Source organism: Micropterus salmoides, unplaced genomic scaffold (genome assembly GCF_014851395.1).
Source record: "Micropterus salmoides isolate LMB-PRFRI ecotype aquatic unplaced genomic scaffold, ASM1485139v1 Ms_hic_scaffold_4, whole genome shotgun sequence".
NCBI classification, from domain to species: Eukaryota; Metazoa; Chordata; class Actinopteri; order Centrarchiformes; family Centrarchidae; genus Micropterus; species Micropterus salmoides.
The window spans coordinates 12210735-12230161 of NW_024043372.1; the positions used below are offsets into that span (position 1 = coordinate 12210735).

The 19427-nt window shown below is 39.2% G+C and overlaps 1 protein-coding gene across 5 annotated transcripts in view; it reads right to left on the bottom strand.

Annotated features, from left to right (window-relative positions):
• LOC119886636 (rap1 GTPase-activating protein 1-like) overlaps nucleotides 1–19427 on the bottom strand; it is an 89858-nt gene that overhangs the window by 45088 nt on the left and 25343 nt on the right. The window contains exon 1 of one of the 5 annotated variants that reach the window (XM_038697500.1): nucleotides 4839–5082. The exons of 1 other annotated variant lie outside the window; for it this stretch is intronic. In XM_038697500.1, the coding sequence (XP_038553428.1) occupies nucleotides 4839–4882 (44 nt within the window). In that variant the 5' untranslated portion in view covers nucleotides 4883–5082. Of the gene's footprint in view, nucleotides 1–4838; nucleotides 5083–19427 lie in introns of those variants that run through there. 3 more of the 5 variants (XM_038697501.1, XM_038697498.1, XM_038697504.1) reach the window with 3 other exon arrangements.

A 19427-nucleotide genomic window follows, 5' to 3' on the forward strand; every position in this document is an offset into this window, starting at 1 on the left:
AGGACAGAGCTGAGTGGTTACTTACTTACTTAAGTTCATTTAAATAGGGACAGATACAAAAACATAGATAAACTTTGACAGTCATCTGATGTGTGTATCATAGTGTTTTTAGCTAAAGCTAATTCACGACACTTGTCCCTAGTAGGGCTTTCTGATTAAATGAAGTACAATGGAAGAAAATAAAAAAAGGATAAAAAATATACAGATTGGGCAACGTGTAAAGACTAAATATGAGAGTAGTATTGTTCCTGAATTAACCACGATTTAGTGGGTTTTTTTTAAGGAGGCTAATGTCGGCATACATTTCAAGTGATCTGGCAGAGAATTCCATAATTTTAAGGTTAAACCTGTGTATCTATGCATATCTGTGTTTCACACTGGTATTCCTGTTTGTGCTAGCCCTATAGCTCACTAGCTTGTTACCTCTCATCCTCTGTCTTTCTATCCCCTCTTCATCCATGTCTCTTTGTCTTTCCTCCCCTATCTCCTACTCCAGTACTCATGTCTGTTCTAAAAAAAAATTGGATAAATTGTATGAGAGAAGATCGGATGATGTAAGAAATTGAAACAGTATGTGTTGAAAGTGTGTCTGACATCAAACATGTTATTTCATGAACCTTCTGCAGCACACACTCTTAGCACTTGGTCCTATCATTAAATGCAACTCACCTTTTTACATGATTGTAAAATGTATGACACTACAGTGACACTAGGCGTGTTGCTGGTGGAGGCTCTGCTCTTTATCCTTATCTTTATTTTTTGTTGCCCAGTGTTGAGAATGGAAATATTAGTTTGCCAGTCAGTGATGCAGTTGGTGATTATCCTCCCTGCTGACACAAGCAACATGCTGTTTTGGTGTAACAGTCAGGAGTGAGAAACAGACCATCATATAAACAACTACACCTCCATCTACTGTGGAGGCACATGACACACTCACTCAAGGCAGGACACACATCTAGGTTAAAGGTAACAAAATGGGCTTTGCTATTATGACAATACAGTATAAAGCTATTTTAACAACCTCGCTTTAGGGCTGACTTCCCCATGCCTGCATGTTACAAGCCGCTTAATTGTCCCCCAGGGTATAAGATGATTTGAATTTCAATGAGCTTAAATAACCTTAGTGATGTGGCTACTGCAATTGATTATTTTGTTTTGTATTATAATCGCAAATTTCATTGACAACTGAGACCAAAACTTAAACCACAGCATACCTCCTTCTCTACTAGGAAGAGACAATAGACAATTGAGCCATTCAGACAGAAAGCAAAACGAGATGCCGCTAAACGTATTCATCAAGTTTTCTGTGAGTGGAAGGACAAGGAAGATTGTCAAGAGCACTTCAATAATTATAACACATCAGCACTCTTCCTCTGCTAGACTTGATAAGTAAGAGCTGTTGGGAATTATAAATGGTGGTTGACTTAAATCTGCAGTTATTTTGTCCTATTTGTCATGCAGTCCACTCTCATACCAGCTGGTTTAGGCAGTATGTGGATGGCAGTGAACCAGCTAATTTAATTTTAGAGCATCAAACTTTTTAGAATAATTGGACTAAACTGAATGCAGCTTTAGTAGAAGTGACAAGCAAACCCTTAAAGGGAAATATGGTTTGGCTGGCTGCTTGGCAGCATCAAGATAATTTAAATAGCAAACATTTTAGTCTTCTCAAAAGCATGTGACTAGCTGAACAGAATAAATCAGCAATATGATATATTGACGGAACTGTAACAAGGTAGATTTATTTATCATTTAGCAAGAAAGCCGCCTTTATTCAAAAACTGCTGTTGAGCAGCAAGTTGTTATGGAGGGAATAAGAATGAAAGAGACATCAAAATAAAGGCCCTGATGTAATCAGACTGTGCAAAGGTCAGCAAATAGTTCTCAATCAGCTTCTTTCCATGAGTGATGGGGTTTTACCTGAACACACTATTTTCTGTTTAGGTTATTTCACTTTAAACATTTCTGTTTGTAAAAAAGGCAATGTCACATAATCCAATGTACCAATAAGGATTTAGCAATATTTAAATCAGAATCTGTTGACAGTAGTGATAATTAGGTCACTGTCAATGAAATCAGATCAAACCACACCCACACAGTCCTGATAAAACAGAGTTTTTATATAAACTCTTAAAAAATAATAGCCAAAAATGTTTTCTCAGTTTTGATGTTGCATATGTAGTTATGAATATTTATTTATATAGAGAAATGCACATTAAGGCTATAACTAAATAATCAATACATGCCTTTTTTTGCTCTATTTAATCAACAATTGTTTGGTCCATACCAAAAACATCATAAACAATCACAACTTCCTAGAGGTCTACAGGGTCCACAACTACCTCCAATGGATCAGAGCCATGAAAACAAAAATATACACAGTTGAACTGCTAAAATGCCTGAAAGTAAAGGTGTACACCACCATCAGGTAGGTAGAATACCTCCGAGGGAAACTGTAACAGAGCAGTAGGTTATGTGCACAATCCTATAATCTTTCACTTGGCTGAACAGTTGCCAGCTGTCTTCGGGCTAAAAGCTGATTTTACTCACCAGCAGGGAGCCAGTACCTGTAAATTTAAGTCTTTAAAACCACCAGCATCATCAGCTAGCTTTCTCTAAATCTTCAGTTCAATCACAACGTAAAATCTCAAAATAGGAAAGTTACTCTCATCACACAAGGCCTCTGGGCTTGTAGGGGTGTTTATGAGACGGCCCTGACTTTGCCTGCTTGTTTCTATGGTTTATGGATTTAAATACAAGTCGGAGGTTTAAAGATAAGTTTACTGAATATCCACGTAGGAAACAATTTTAAAACTAGTTGTTCACCCACATAGTCCTTAACCACCTATAGTTTTAAATTGTTTGTCTACTTCACGTAATTGCCTGTTCTGAATTTATATACTACAAAATAAAAAATCACATCACAATCACACAACAGGGAAACTGGTCCAGGAGACAATGAAATTGCTGTTAAAATAGGGCACAATTTCCAGTTGTTTTTTTAGCTTCTTGTTTTTTGTTTTTTTACAGTTGTTTACAAGCGTTTTGTAGAAACAGCCACGCTATTATCTGCTAACGGCAATTTCCATCAAATTGAGTGCGGAAATTATGCTTAACAAAATAACTTCTTCAAAGACAGATTCTGAAACAAATGTAGACTGGTAATTTGATGGTCCAAGTCTGGGCCCCATCCATTTCTGTTTGAGAATCCTTTCCCTGTTGTTTATTAGGCATTCATTTCCCCGGAGAGACTCCTTTTCAACAACAAGGCTTTTAAAAACAGGGAACACATTTTATTGACAACTGCAAACAACCCAAATCTGTTACACACATTAAAGTAAAAAGCTTTTTTTCTTGAAACAAACATCCTAATTAATCTCAGACAGCTGCATGCTTACAAAGAATCCTGTGGCGATAAGAGGAGCGGGTCTGTGACTAGAAGGTTATCAGATTGGATCAAAGATGGAGGGGAAAATTTGGGGCAACGAAAATTAATATGGAACACAATCCCTCAACAAGGAAGGTACTAACTATCAAACTGTTTCAGCGGAGCTTCTTTGGGGATAATTTGGGGAGTGTGTGAACAAAGACAGGCTAAAAAGAATCCACTCACTTTCTTGCTTTTATTCGAAAACTGAGTAACTAATTAATTAATGATTTAATACAGCTGCATGAAACCTATTGATTGGAGCTTTCGAGTCCTATCGTGTTGAGTTGTACATTTCTCATGAATAGTACTTTTGACTACTATTCCTAGAATCTCATTGCACATGTTGGTAACAACATGGTTGGTACTGTTCCAAAAATATTCCTTTCACTAGCATGTCCTTGTCTACTACTGCTTGGCGGTATCTGCTTGTGCACTTGGGCTATCCTTCAACCTGACACCTACAACAGAAATGAGTGTTTTCTAGGCAGACTTGGCTTTTATTCCACTGTCTGATGAAGTATTTTCCTATCACAAAGATTCACATTCTGACTGAATTAAAATAATCACTGGCATACGTGCAAGACTGTGACTATACAAAGTTGGATCCTTTTACACCCTCCTTTTAATCATGCTGATGATATATTTAACATTTTTACTGTGAAGATGCAGCTCACTTTCACTTTCCTCACAGTGAAATTCACAACCTAAATAAAAATTAAAATTTGTTATCTGACAATAACTCAATATTACCAACATTTAATTGTCTACCTGAGGATGACACACCACTTTTGTTGATGATAAACAACCAGTGCTTTGTTTTTAATGAATTTATTTCCCCCAAAAGATATTAGGGGGAAAAGGGAGGCACTTTACGCATTTTAATGAAAAAGTCCCCTTGTGTCTTGATTATTTTTAGATATCTTTATTTACCACTAATAAACTGACTAATTCCCCCAGTCTACCAGTGGTTTTACAGTGCTCATAAATTTAGGTTATTTTGCTGAGTAGTCTGCACGGTCTGACCAGCAACTTCTGAAAAGTCTTTTAAAGAACACGCTGGAACAGGTCACCATGACCACGACAATCACACATCATCCTGATGAGCCCATTACATGCACTGAAGCAATCACTTTATTATCTCCCTTTGTTGCTTCACACACTGATCTTATTATTTTAGCATCTCAGCAGCTATTCACTATATAAATGTTTAAAGCTGTAAATGAGGAGGGCTGACAGTCAGTGACTTTGTAAGAGTCATTTACTTAAAGGAAACTCCCTCAGCAGCCTCACAACTTTCTCTCACTACTCCTCTGTGACAGTCAGATGGATCAGTAAGAGGATGCAACAGGTGCACTAACATTGCCACATACAAACATCACTCAGAAAGATGAATCCTCCATTATCTTACCCTCCATAAGCTCCAAATGTGAAACTCCTTTTCCTCTGAGGCATCCTGCTGCACGGCTGATGAGGTTTCCCAGGTGAGAGCAGAATATCAGTGCAGTTTACAACACAAGGCTAAAGAATAACAATCATACCGTTCCTTTTTTTAATCTCTATTTGTTTCGCTATTCACCTCCTATCTCTTTCTATACATCTGTCTTTTCTCTGCTCCCTCCTTGTCTCAGCCCTTTGAGTGTGTGTGCTTTTTCAGAGAGTATTTTATGTGTGTACACAGCCCGGCCCTCCCTCTTTGTGTCTCCTCTGTGCTCTCTGACTAAGTAGCTCCTATCTCTGCCAGAGAAAGAGAAAGGTGTGTCCAGCTGCCCTGTTGTTGTCCTGGAAACAAACAGGACTATTCCTCAGGCTCTACCTGACTTGTTCTTGTCATTTCCAACAGGAAGAGGGCTCAAAATATTTAGATTTCATACCCATGTCCAATGATTGCAACCTCTTCCTGGCTTTCAAGTCTGACAAGTGATTTTCATGTGAATCACAAGAGCTCTTTGCTGGTCTTGTAGGAAATAGGTATGTGAACGTAACAATACACTTGAAGGTTAGGGAGAGACAGGACTTCTTTTTTGCTACACACTTTTGTTGATATTTCTGTATTTTAGCCCTGCACCAACGAATATTTTCATTATTGATTATCTGCCAATTATTTTCTGGATGAATCATTTTGTCTATTAAATGTCACAAAAGGATGAAATGCCTGTTATAATTTCTTACAGCCCAAAGCAATGTGTTCACATAGTTTGTTTTATTTGACCAATGCTCTAAAATTATAAGATATTTCATTCACTATTATAAATGACAAAGAAAAATATGCCCACAAGCCTTCATGTAAGATGATGGCATTTTACTTGAAAAATAACTAAAACAATTAGTCATCAAAATAGTTAGAAATGTGTTATATCGACTGACTATAATTGATCCACTAATGAATTAATCCACTAAACTGAATTAATCCACTAATCGCCGCAGCTCTACTGTATTTGACATTTATTAAAACAACACACCAGAGTATGCATTTTGAAAATGATTTAGGATTCAATAGGTCATACAGCTGGTGCCCTGGTTTTAGATTTTAGCTCATTTCCTGTTTTATTTTGTAAATGTGTCTTGGTTACCTTACTTCCTGCCATAGTGTTTTCCTGTCAGTTTAATTGTCTCTCCTGTTCTGTTTAGTTTCACCTGTGTCTATGTCTATGTTTGTACCTGCCATTTTTCTCGTGTTTGTCCAGTGTTTTTGGACTTTCTCTGTTTCCCCTGGACCTTGCCTGTACTTTCGGATTTTTAGTCTTTCTTGTTCCATGTCAGATTAACTTGCCTGTTTGGACTGCTTCTTCTGGTTTTGAAGCAGTTTGAACCTTTTGATTGTGACATTAAATCAGTGTAATTGTACCAGCTCTGCCTCCGGTTTCTTCATTTGGGTCCAATCCTTTATGTTCCTGCTACCCAGCTTGCACAACCGTGATATCTAGTTCATGCAGGGACACTGGAATGACAGTGCCTGAAGAGGTAGCAGTCACTAAACTTAAACAAAAAACAAAACTTCCTCGTTAAATATAGGTTAAATAAAATAAACTTGAATAAAATAAAATTGTGACAGCTTGATCTGATGTACAATATTAAGCAGCTTTTGAAACCTCTGTAGATATGAACTAGAAAGATTGATTTCTTTCTCTACCCTTTGGGAGGGTTCAGTGATCTGGCAGAAAGACTATATTGGAATTGCAATGCCAAGCAGCAATGCCATCTTATGTCAGACATTCATTTGGCACACTTCCTTCATTTTAATGCGACTGTTTTGAACCTGATAAGTTTAAGTAGGTTAGTCTTAGCTTGCTATCAAAAATACTGAAGAGGAGTTGGACTGAAAAGAGGGCAGATTTTCTGATGTACTCAAGTCTGTCATGTTACCTGACCTATTTCAACCTGGCAACTCCAGCTAATAACCGACATTCAAAGATTTTGCTGTGATCGCACTTATCCCCACAGAACAGAGAGACATTTTTACCTTTGAAATTCATTTCATTTCTCTTGAACTTCCTAAGTAAATCAAATGGAAAGACTTGTCGAAGTGATACCTATATCAGAGTGTGAAAAGTCTTCATATCTTTGTCAATCTGCTGGCAGAGCACATGTCTGCTTATAGTCAAACAAGAGAGGCCAATCTTGCATCTCCTCTGATATCTCCTCTTTCTTGTCTCTTCTCATTGTCTTTCCTGTCCATTTCACCTCTCCCTCCATCCTCCCATCTGCTCTTTTGTCCTTTCATGCCCTCCATCTGCCTCTGGCTGCCTCCTCCCCTGCCTGTCTTATATACCGTTTATCTGAGTAAATTATTACGTTTTCTGCTATGATGAGACAGTAATTCCTTCCCTGCCCTGTCTGGTTCAAGTGCATCGACTGTCCTCTTGTCACCCAACGTATCAATGCTTATGTCGAAGTGCCTGCCCTGATGAATCCCCAATTGACCTTTTGTGATTCTATTAGGTCTGACTGGACTCTGGCCAGATGTGCTATAAATCAAATCAGAAGCTTAGAGGAGAGGACACAGCAATGTGCCATGCCAAGGTCCCTCAGCTCCTTCATTGATATTGACTGTCTTGCATTGATGCTGTCGTTTGACTATTCTGTATTTCAATTAAAAACAATCAATCATCTTCTGTGACAATGGACCTATAAAGGACCAAAAATTGTATTTTAATTTGAAGTGACAGCATTGCAGAAAAAGAGTGTTATCTGATATATTTAGGGCATGACCTCAGGGCTAATGTCAAATATATTTGAGCCTGAATGCAACAGCTCTTCTCATTCAAGGTGTTTCAGCCTCCCTCATTATTTATTATTTATTTGAATATGTCTTTTACATACATTGACGGTCATTTTATCTGCTGGCTTTTTTTAAATGCATATTTATTATACTGGAAAAGTATTCAAGTGTACTTTAAAGATTTGCATCCTCCTCTCATCCTCCAGTCAGATCTCTTGGCACAAATTGCACCTCCTCCTTTCCAGTCAGCTTCCCCCTGTTCATCAGCTAATGACACTGAAATGTCATATCTCTAAGAGAGTGATTCTCCAGAGGCAGACTTGTACTGACAAACAACATTATTTTGCAATTGCTTTTCTCTCGTGTCCCTCAAAAGATGCCCTTCCTGGTCGAAAAAAAGATATTTAACCAGAGTCATTTGTGAGAAGCAGGTGAAAGGGAAAGGGCAGTGTGGTGTAATTAGTCTATGTCTGCAGGTTTCATCCAGGAGAAGTGGCAGGCCGGCTAGAGTGCTCTTCCAAAGCAGGTCAGCCTTGACTTTGAGAACTTGACTGGCAATGGAAGGAGGGGGGCAGGAACGCTGCCCTCTGTGAGATGGGGTTAAGTCCACCCTGAAATACCGCTGTCAAAGTGGTATATAAATACAAACAGCCTCCAGACAAGACCCTTCATCTAGTGGAAAATTACAAATATGCTGTGAGAAGTAAGGAAGAATTTGGAGAATATAATAATTGCAAAGAAAGAATTGTTCAAAACAAACTGTAAGAAGGAACTTGATTAGAAGAAACTAATTGGTTTTCTTGTCTATGATCATGTATTCCAGGAACCTACATATACAGAAAATATACAATTATACATAAAAAAAACAGTGGCAACAAAAATTACAACATAATAGAGCACCCCTAAATTTTTGTTATGTCTCTTTCAGGGAAGATGACCTCCCAGTAGATCCAATGCATTTCTAACCCTGATAGTTTGTATTTGACAAAGGCCGTATGATGAACACAATAGAGCAGCCATCCAAACATCCACTCTCCTCAGGTGAGAATAGTCAGTAAACCTTTAAGCGCAGCAATGTTTTTTTTTATGTGGGTCTTAAGGTCTCAGGAGCTATTAAATAGTTACAGTATGGTCCGTTCCCTGTGGGAACAGCAAAGCAGGACACAGACATATAAAATATTTATCAGTAGTGTGCACAACTACCCCCCTGACAAGACTGCAAGGACAAGCCCAGCCTCAGTGGCCTGAAATGCCCACAATCATGTTTTCATTTTCCTTTTTGTCGAACTTTCTGCTGGATAAAATTCGCTTTTGCTTTGCTTCACACAACACCATGTTCTATAAATGTGACATCATTTGAAGTGCTACAAGCCAACAGCTTGGCATCAAAAAAATCATCAGTAGGAAATGAAATATTAAAGCAATGACTTTCATTAATTGTTTTTTGATGGCCATTAAAGAGCATTCACCAATTTTCTAATGCAGAAATAGCGCAAAGTGCACACACTACCTATGAAGCAGAATACTTGACATGCTGACTGTATTCAGGGTTTTATGTAAGAATGGCAAACAGGAAAGGGGAAGCTAAATGAAAAGGAAGGCAAAAGACTAATGAAGTTGTCTTGGAGCAACACTACCCCTCGCTGTTAGCTGGAGGAACTACTTTTTATCCTCTCAAGTTGCTGAGGGTCTCAGGGGCTGTTTGAGAGCTCTGTTTGACACAGACAACTTTGAATTTTAAGCAGATAGACGGCGTTGCCTTTCAAGCAAACGAGAGTATACCGCCTATGATGAGTTTCACAGCAGAGAGGAAAAGAGAGCAGGACTGGGAGAGAGACACACTAGCTCACGAACAAAGCATTAAGATTTTATCTACTTTTATCTTCATGACACTGACCATTATTCCATTTCAGGTTGTGCACACATTACTGGTCAATACAGTTATAAGGTTATGGAGCAGAAACAGGCTCTGCTGAAGCAGCCACTGTTCCGTAACCAAATGCAACAAATGAGATTCTCTCTCTCTCTGCCACAAATTGCAAGAGCGAGATTATCGGGGGTGCTGACATTGTATAACACGCTCATCAAAGACAGACAAGATTCCAGCAGGAACTCGAGACTATTCTTGTCCTCCATCACCCAGCCCCTCTAGATCTGAATGTCATGAATTTCCCAACTCCTCTCCAGGCCATGATAACAGAGGAGGAGGGAGGTGGGGGCGTCAGAGGGAAAAAAATAAGGGAGATAGAGAGAAGAGAGACAGAGCAGAACAGAGAGTGTGTGTCTGAGACGGGTTACAGGGGTGTGGATGTATAGAGGATAATTAGGCATGACAGGACCCAGTTGCCTTTCTTTCCACTTTCTCTGTCTTTATATACCCATTTACAGTCGAGTAGTAAAAGTAGTGTGTAAGAGAGGAGACAAAGAAGACACAAATCACACCAACAGAGTGGGAGATTCTGTGAATGTGCCCTTAGAGCAATGTAGAGTGAGGGCAGAGCGTAGCATTTTAAAGCGCCGCTATACACACACAATCCCACTGAAAAGCCCCAGCAGGACACGTAACTCATCCTCTGGGGTGAAAACCAGGAGCAGAAGCCCATTAGAACAAATAAATGCGAGATGCAGAGAGTAGGGGAGGCGGGGGAGAGAGAAGCAAGCTTATTTTTCATGTAAAAACTATTGAGTCAAGCAGGAGGAGAGAACCCGTTGGCTACATCCATGGATTAATGACTTTGCAGACAGAAGAGCAACAGAGACTCTGTTAGGGGCTAACTTTGATTTATCCACATGAAAAGGCGAGACCAGGACCAAGATGAGGCAGAGAGAGATTTCAAATCATGCAGCCTCATCAAAATAATCATTCATTCAGACCTCAGGGCCTGTCCACTGTCAACAACCTCCGTCTGACCTGCACTGGCTGTTTGGAGCTTCCTTCTTGGCATCTGCCATCAGATTAAAAGTTCTTACACTTCAAGAAACTTCCACAAAGATCAGTCACTATCAGAAGCATATGCTTACAGCTCAACAAGATGTGGCTGTAAATATAAAAAAGACGCTGTGAATGCAATGCTGTCCTTTGGACAAGAGGTTTTTGTTTGTTTCCTCTCTTCTTGGCTTCTGTGGACGTAACACTTAATAGGGGACTGGTACTATGCCAATGACCTGTCACTATGCAACATAATGACATTTAAGTAGCCTACCTAAGAGCGCTGGAGAGAATGTCAGATTATGCGATCATACAATCGCCAAGTTTTGTAAATACTGAACTTTAAAAAAAAGTTTTTAATAAAGTATATAAAAAAGCTTTTAATTTAACTCAGATTTCTTCAATTGTGTGTTAATACTCTTAGTTGACAGAAAATCTGCACAATCTGCAATTATAATGATAACTCATTAATTGTTAAATTGGTCATATTTTGGTCATATTCAGGTTCATCATTTTATCTAGGGGTTGTACCAGAACAGGTTTATTGTTTCATTTTCAAAAAATGCCATATTTTTGTCATACTGCACATTGCTGAAGCTCCTCTTTTCACCCTGTGTGTTGAACGCTCCGTTTTAGCTCTGGAGTGATGCATCTCACCTCTACAAGATCTTTGTTGGGAGTTGCAAATGCACATTACCTAGTTAAGAACTACTAGCCAATCAGAAGCAGAGAAGGGCGGGTCCTGAGAAGCCGGTAAACACGGCTTCATTTCAGCTGTATATGATCCCCTTACCATCTTAGCAAAATGGACTGGAGCAAGAGTTTCAGAGTAATGAGTTATTAATTTGTAACAAATGCATCATCCATAAAGTTTTAACTGAGCTCTGTCTCTACACCACAGTAACAACTTTCTGTCCATTGACTGCCTGGAGGGTAGCTAGTGTTTGGAAGGGTGAGGGGAGGCAGCAGGCAGACATCTTGTCACTGTGTACTGCAGCTCAGTGTTTTTCCACCGTTTTTTTTTTAGGGTGTGTCTGACTAGCCGCTAGGCGAGCATTACGATGCGTGTTTTTTTGTGACGTCACATGGAAGTGGAAGAAAAGGCTGGATTACAAACGAGCTGTTTGCAGGAGATGGGAGCTACCTTGGGGTGGACTTTGGGCTTTTTCTCTTTGCAAACCTATTATATACACAAAAAACATAAATAACTCAATAAAAGAGGGGAAAAGCCAAAAAGCACAATATATATATATGTATACACTCACCTAAAGGATTATTAGGAACACCTGTTCAATTTCTTATTAATGCAATTATCTAATCAACCAATCACATGGCAGTTGCTTCAATGCATTTAGGGGTGTGGTCCTGGTCAAGACAATCTCCTGAACTCCAAACTGAATGTCAGAATGGGAAAGAAAGCCTGGTCTGATGAGTCTCGATTTCTGTTGAGACATTCAGATGGTAGAGTCAGAATTTGGCGTAAACAGAATGAGAACATGGATCCATCATGCCTTGTTACCACTGTGCAGGCTGGTGGTGGTGGTGTAATGGTGTGGGGGATGTTTTCTTGGCCCACTTTAGGCCCCTTAGTGCCAATTGGGCATCGTTTAAATGCCACGGCCTACCTGAACATTGTTTCTGACCATGTCCATCCCTTTATGGCCACCATGTACCCATCCTCTGATGGCTACTTCCAGCAGGATAATGCGCCATGTCACAAAGCTCGAATCATTTCAAATTGGTTTCTTGAACATGACAATGAGTTCACTGTACTAAAATGGCCCCCACAGTCACCAGATCTCAACCCAATAGAGCATCTTTGGGATGTGGTGGAACGGGAGCTTCGTGGCCTGGATGTGCATCCCACAAATCTCCATCAACTGCAAGATGCTATCCTGTCAATATGGGCCAACATTTCTAAAGAATGCTTTCAGCACCTTGTTGAATCAATGCCACGTAGAATTAAGGCAGTTCTAAAGGCGAAAGGGGGTCAAACACAGTATTAGTATGGTGTTCCTAATAATCATTTAGGTGAGTGTATATATATATATATATATATATATATATATATATATATATATATTTTTCAAACAAAAAGGCCAAAAATTCCCAACTTCTCCAGTGTGAGGATTTTCTGCTTTTCTTTGTCTTATATGATAATATCTTTGAATTGAATATGCCCTATTATGATATTTTTGGACAAATGATTAATCGAGAATTGGTAGTTTGAGTTATTGGAGTTTATCATTCCTCCTCCATACTGGCATCAAAGTGATCCTTTCCTTTTATTTTTACTTTTGAAACACTACATTTAAGACTTTTGTTGGTGTTGTCCTGATGAAAGTCTAAAATAAAAGTGCAGTAGAACCATTTGGGCAACAATTGGATTGTACTGGTTTTCAGATGTTTTGTTTGTCTTTGCTGTGCTAGAGAGATATAGAATGCACTGTGAATCAAATCAAACTAAATACGAGCAATTTAAAATTCCGCAACATCTCTATTTGAAGAAGACGCTGAGACTGTGACAGGAAGCCTGCTTGACAAGAAGCCATCTCATACAGCGCTGCTGACAGTGTGGACACTGCAGTCTGCCAGCAACACAGAACTCATAAGCCAAAGAACTGCATTGTGCAGTTGAAGTCAGAAGGGCTGCCAGCTGCAAGTTTCAGCACCATAGACAGCAGCTGCAGTGGAAAGTTCTTATTCATTTAATCCTGTTACCTATGTAAACATCCAGGAAATACAGAGTAATATTAGCATCCATTTCTCATAGTAATTTGTGTCCACCTCCCTAGTTGCTTACTTGTCTGCTGTTTCGTGCTGGGAAGGTGGCTGCAGCCCACAAAACCAAAACAATAAGGCTCTGTAGAGCTGAGAGGAGTTGCAGAGGACGGTGATAATTATTTGGTGGTTCATCACTATGACTGACACCTTTCACCTAAAAATAGTAAATCAATCACTCATAAACATACAACTAAACACACAAATTCTCATTTTTAACAAAATTATAATCCTGAGATACGCCTGAGTGAAAGAGCTGCTAAAGGTGAGGGCATGTAATTTGTGGCACAAAGTCTCACTGTGAGGTGTGATCTCTGTGTTTATGCCACTCTATGTCTCTTGGCAATAGCCCTTGACTTCAGTTGCGGCATCAAAGGGCAGAACAGCCCTTTCATTTGCCTTTGTTCCCACTGTGGCATTTCACGAAATGTGACGGCGCTGGCGCGGTCCAATCCCTGCTGTGGACCTGACCCTTTGAGGGCCTCCAGACTTGTTCCCCTTGGTAGACAATTGCTAAGCTTTATCCTATGAAACATGACTTGCACTCTCTCTTGGGCAAAATTTATTAACTATAGGAGGACTACTTTGATAGGAAATATTAAATATCAATCAGGTTTAGAAATACAATAAAAAACTTCAAATGTCAGTTCTACTTTCTAATTGGCTGGGGATTTTCAACACTTTTAACACTGCCAGCCTAGTGCCTAGCTGTTATAAATAACCTTTTAAGTAAATAATAATGTTTCCTGAACATGTTTTTGTTTATTTTGTTTATTTATTATATTCTATTTCTGCGACTCTCTTTTGTGCTTTTTATAAAGTGACACTAACACTAACAAACTAACTTACATGTTAATAAATCTTGAATAATTATATGACCTCATGCTAACCACAGAGTGCTCCCCACTTTCCTCTTGCCCTCTCCAGTGAGGTCAAGCAACCTTGCTTTATTATATGTTTAAATTTGCTCTCATCAAATTCCCCTTGACACTTATCCTCCAGGGAATCCATGCTGCCATTTAAATTCTAATACATAACTCTGGAAACTCAAGTAAATAATCTGAGATAGAGACTCCTTGAGTAACAGAGAGAGCAGGTCAAGAATTCATAGCCACGTATCTTGCCCAGAATACACTGTCATTATTTGGGATTTATCTATGACCACCAATGGATGAAAACTCAATATACAAAAGTAAGTAGGGTACATACATTGAGATTTGGACTAAAGCCTTGGCACTGCATAATTAGTCACCACCACCTACACCCTAGGTTCATGGACAGTTCTGCAGGAGGGACACCTCCATCAATGTCACGTGGATGAACTTATTCCTACTCTTGGCCATCTTACTTCTCAACTAATATTAAATCTTCGAAGCGAGAGAATTGCAGTGTTCAAATGATAACTAATACTTTCCTCAGTATTAGGGATAACTATTTTCCTTTGATTTTTCATGTCTTTTGCTTAAAGTGTGGCTTGTGATGATGCAAGGTTCTGCAACCTTATCAGGAAGACACTGAAAGATAATCCATGAAACTAAAGTGAGTGGGTAATTTTGGAGAAAGCAATAATGTTCAGAGAAGCCATAGCGTTGCATAGTGGAGGCTGTAATGAGTCTCCAAGTCATGGAGAGCTGCAAGGCAATACTGGTAAATTATCAGAGTGACCCCATTCACCACCACAAGGCTTTATTAAACATTGTCTGAGAGAAGTGGAGTTTTATCATCATGGGCACATTGGACAAATTTTGGTTCAAATAAGATATCTTACGGCTGAAGAAGATTTGCCATAACTGCTTTTCACCGAAAGACTTAAAAGTCCAGCTGATCTGTGGTGGTAGTGTGTGCAACAGTTTGCTTTACTAAATCTGACAATTATGTGACTGACACGGTGTAATTATGTAATTCCCAGCAATGTATTAAGTCATTGTAGAGACTGGTGCTTATCATTCTGAAGAAAAACTGAATATTTATGTCTAATTCAGAGCAAGCAGGTAGTGTGTGTAAATGTGTATAAGTGTGTTTGTGTGACTAATAACACTAATGAATGCTAAGATAAGATAAAATCAATCGTAAGATAAAAGGGGAACACAGACATTTCATCTTGTCTGAATGTTTCTAATCACCCATTGCTGAGTCACAGCACAACTAAAAATTTGTAACAACTAGACTGCACTTCAGAAAAACACATCCTGCAGCTATTTCACTGCTTGCTGCAGACAAGTTAAGTAAACTGCCATATTAGTTTTACACAGAGTATAGCAGCCATGATGGGAACTACAATGATTTGTTCTTTGTAGGCACTGAAGCGGGTCATCCAGCAAGCTACTTAGAAGCAAATAATTCCACTACATTGGGTCATGGTCAAGTTTTGCACTGCAAAGTTAGGCCCTGTTGTCCTCCTGACATGTGCTGCTGCCTTTCACAAACATAGACTTATATCTCGAGGGATTACATACAGTGGGCAAAATAAGTATTGAATGTGTTAATATTTTGTTCAGTAGGCCTAAACATATTTCCAAAAAGGCTATTAACATGAAAGTTTCACCAGACTTTGGCATTAACTCAGGAAATCCACACATATAAAGATATCCAAATATTAAAAACCATAAATAAAGTTATGTGCAATAAAGTGGAATGATACTAGGGCTGTCGCGATAACCGCAAAATTGAAATACTATTGGTCAAGCATACTGCGGAGGCTGGCAAGCACCGCAACAACTGCAATGTTCATACTGTAAACTTCAGGGCATGTTAAATTAATAAATGAGTACTTCAAAAGTTCCACAACCGTAACAAGCTCTGTAACGGTTCAAGGATGGATCGCAATGGGCTGTATGTGATGTGTAAGCGTTGCCGTGTTTTGTGTTGTTTTACTGTTTATTTTAAAGGTTAGCTAACTTTCCGTTAGCATATTGCGCGGCTAATGTAGCTAGCACAGTCGGCGATGTTGGACTAACGTTGTGATCTTGAGGGACAGTCCAGAGAAACTGTGGACAGTAAGCCTCATTTGAACCTCACTAACTAAAAAGTGTAGTAAGTTGGAAGCCTGCAGCTGTTTTTCATGTTGCTTTCTGTGGAAATTTAGTTATAACGTTACTACAGCGCAGTGGTTAGTTGTAGACAGCCATTCTGCTTCACACTGGCGCGTGTGTGTGTGTGTGTGTGGGCGCTGCTGTTAGCGGCTCGCTGTGAAGTGAGGTGACAGATACAGACACTCCAACTCTGCTATATGGCACCAAATTACTTCATTGATGAAAAATGCGATAATACTGCATGCCGTGCTGTTGAGCCCCAACATATTGCCGCGGTGGAAAACTTCACTGCAACAGCCCTAGATGACACAGGAAAAAAGAATTGAACACGCTGAGAAAAAGAAGGTCTCCAAGGCAAGAAAAAGGCAAGGAACCAGCTGAAATCCATTGGTAGTTAGTAGAAAGTAATTATACCTCCTATCAGTGCAAAGTGATGATCAGCTGGATTAGTAAATTGATGGTCTACAAAAAGGCTTTTCATTATCGAGGTGTCACACAAGAAACATCTTATGATGGGTAAAAGCAAAGAGCTTTCCCAAGACCTTCACAACCTTATTGTAGTGCAACATAATGATGGAATTGGATAGAGACGTATTTCAGAACTTCTGAATCTTCCAGTAAGCACCATTGGGCCATTATCTGCAAGTGGAAGCAACATCACCTCAGTCATCAACCACAATCGCAAGATTTCTGACCAGGGAGTCAGAAGAATAGCCAGAAGAGCAGCCCAAGACCCAAGACCACTCGGAAAGAGCTCCAAAAACAATTGGAGGCAGCAGATACCATTGTCACAGAGAAAACAATAGGCAATGCACTTCACCGCCATGGCCTCTATGCATGCTCACCCCATAAGACTCCATTACTAAAGAAAAGGCATGTCGGTGGGCATGTTTAAAGTTTGCTACAATTGATTTGTACAAGCCAATGAAATACTGTGAGAGTGTTGTCTGGTCAGACAAAAAGCAAGCAACTTTTTTGGCTGTCATACCATCCACCAGGATGGTAGCAGATTGGACCCAATGGACAAAATATTGACGTGTTCAATACTTATTTCACCTACTGTACATAAATGTGACAATGGAATAAAATTAAAGTCCTTTGCCAGCATTTCAAAGAGCATATATAAAAAACCAAAACAGTGGAATCCAGAAAAGCTAGGTTGTGTTATCAGGGGAGGTGAGTCTGTCAGGAAGACAATCCCAGGTACTGAGGAAAAGGAGATGGTCCACTAATATTTTTGCTGCTGCCCATACTTAAGATGAAATTGCTATTTTTTGGCCAATTATTTTTGCCAAATTGTCTGTACAGTGGAAATTTCCCGAGACAACATGCACATGTATCAACAATTATCAATGATGCTTAACTTTATATTATTATTGGATCACTGAGAAGCCAACACCATTGCCGGGCACCCATAACTCACATTATAATGCATCACTTTTGGTTGCAAAAGTAGGCTACATGAAGGGTTTACAAATGAATACTGTCAGGAGTCATTCAATAAACTGATTCATTCATTGCCTATGGCTACCAGTTGATAAAGAAAGTGTTGAAAATAATGACAGACATTTACAAAAAGTGAACTAGCAACCACTGTTTCAATGGGAAACAGTGAACAGGATGCACCCACTCAGCAGAACTTCTGAGATTCACTGAGCTGTAATGGTCAGTTGTAATAGTGTCAAACCTAGATGTGATAATAAAATCATTGACTTTTAGTTTGGAGATGACAATGCAATAACCTTAAAGATTCAAGTGAAACCTCTGTTAAACCATTTGGATTGGCTTGTGTGTGAGTGTTCACTCAGACAATGTAAGCAACATTTACTGTAGCTGTGTGTTGCCTGCTGTTCCAGGGTATCTGAAAAATACAAGCAACAAAGGTCACCCTGCCCTTAAATGTAGCCCAGAACATGCAACACACCCTTCTTGACAGGATCATCTGTCATTTCAGGCTATGAGCTGCACCCTCTGCTACCACTGCTTACTGCATCATTCTCTGACCCAAGGTTCAGAAAACTTGACTTCCTCACAGCTGGGGTCGGAGCCAACCTACCACAGTGACATTGAGGAGGAGGAGGACCACAAAAGAACAGTCAGCAAATAAAATATAAAAAGAAAGGATATGCTGGATGTACTGTATGTACTGTATTATCATAACCCTGTGCACAGGAGCTCTCAAGAGGACACCACAGTGTGAAATAGCTGCTTCTTCTGCAGAGTCAACCATCAATTTATAATGTGGTTAGTAGTCGAGTAAGTTAGTAAAATGTGTTAATAAAAACCACCCAGCATACATTTCTGTAAGCATTCTGGCCACATCTGTCACTTCTGAAGAGCAGAAAGATTTTGCATACCATGATTCTGCCAGAAACAAAGAAAGTGCTTTTGTGACCAGGACAGTGATATTTTAAAATTTACCTATTTCCAGTGAGAGGAATTTATGTCTTTTTGTTCACATAAAATCAGAAAAAACAACAAATGAATCCAAATTATATATACACATTTATACACCGGCTTTGATCTTTGCCTCAGAAGAAGTCTTCAAGGTACTTTAAGGGTGCCGACTCCTATCTAGAGCTCTGACAAAGTGTTTCATAAGGCCCAATTTGATGTACGGTGGTGGCATCAGCTCCTTCCAGGGGTCTGAGGTCAGATAAATTTCAAAATATCACAGTCCTGGTCACAAAAGCAAAGTCTGTGTGGAATAATAACAATTTTCTACACATTTAAGGCATAAGCAATTAGGAAATACCACTTTCTACCCACAAAACTTGTGTTGCATAGTGCTATTTGTAAGATATATAATATAAAATATGTGAATGAGTAAATATGACAAAAAACATAACATTGATAATTGATTTATTGTACAGGCCTGTATGTGTTTGTTAAAATAGCACAGTTTTGCAAATTTATGGCAATCTAATTCAAATATACAGGCTGAGCAGCATCACTTGCTTTACAGATTATTTAAAATACCAAAAAGGTTCTGGGTGGGTTAGGTTTTCTTCTGTGTGGTCAGTGGTGATGGAGAGA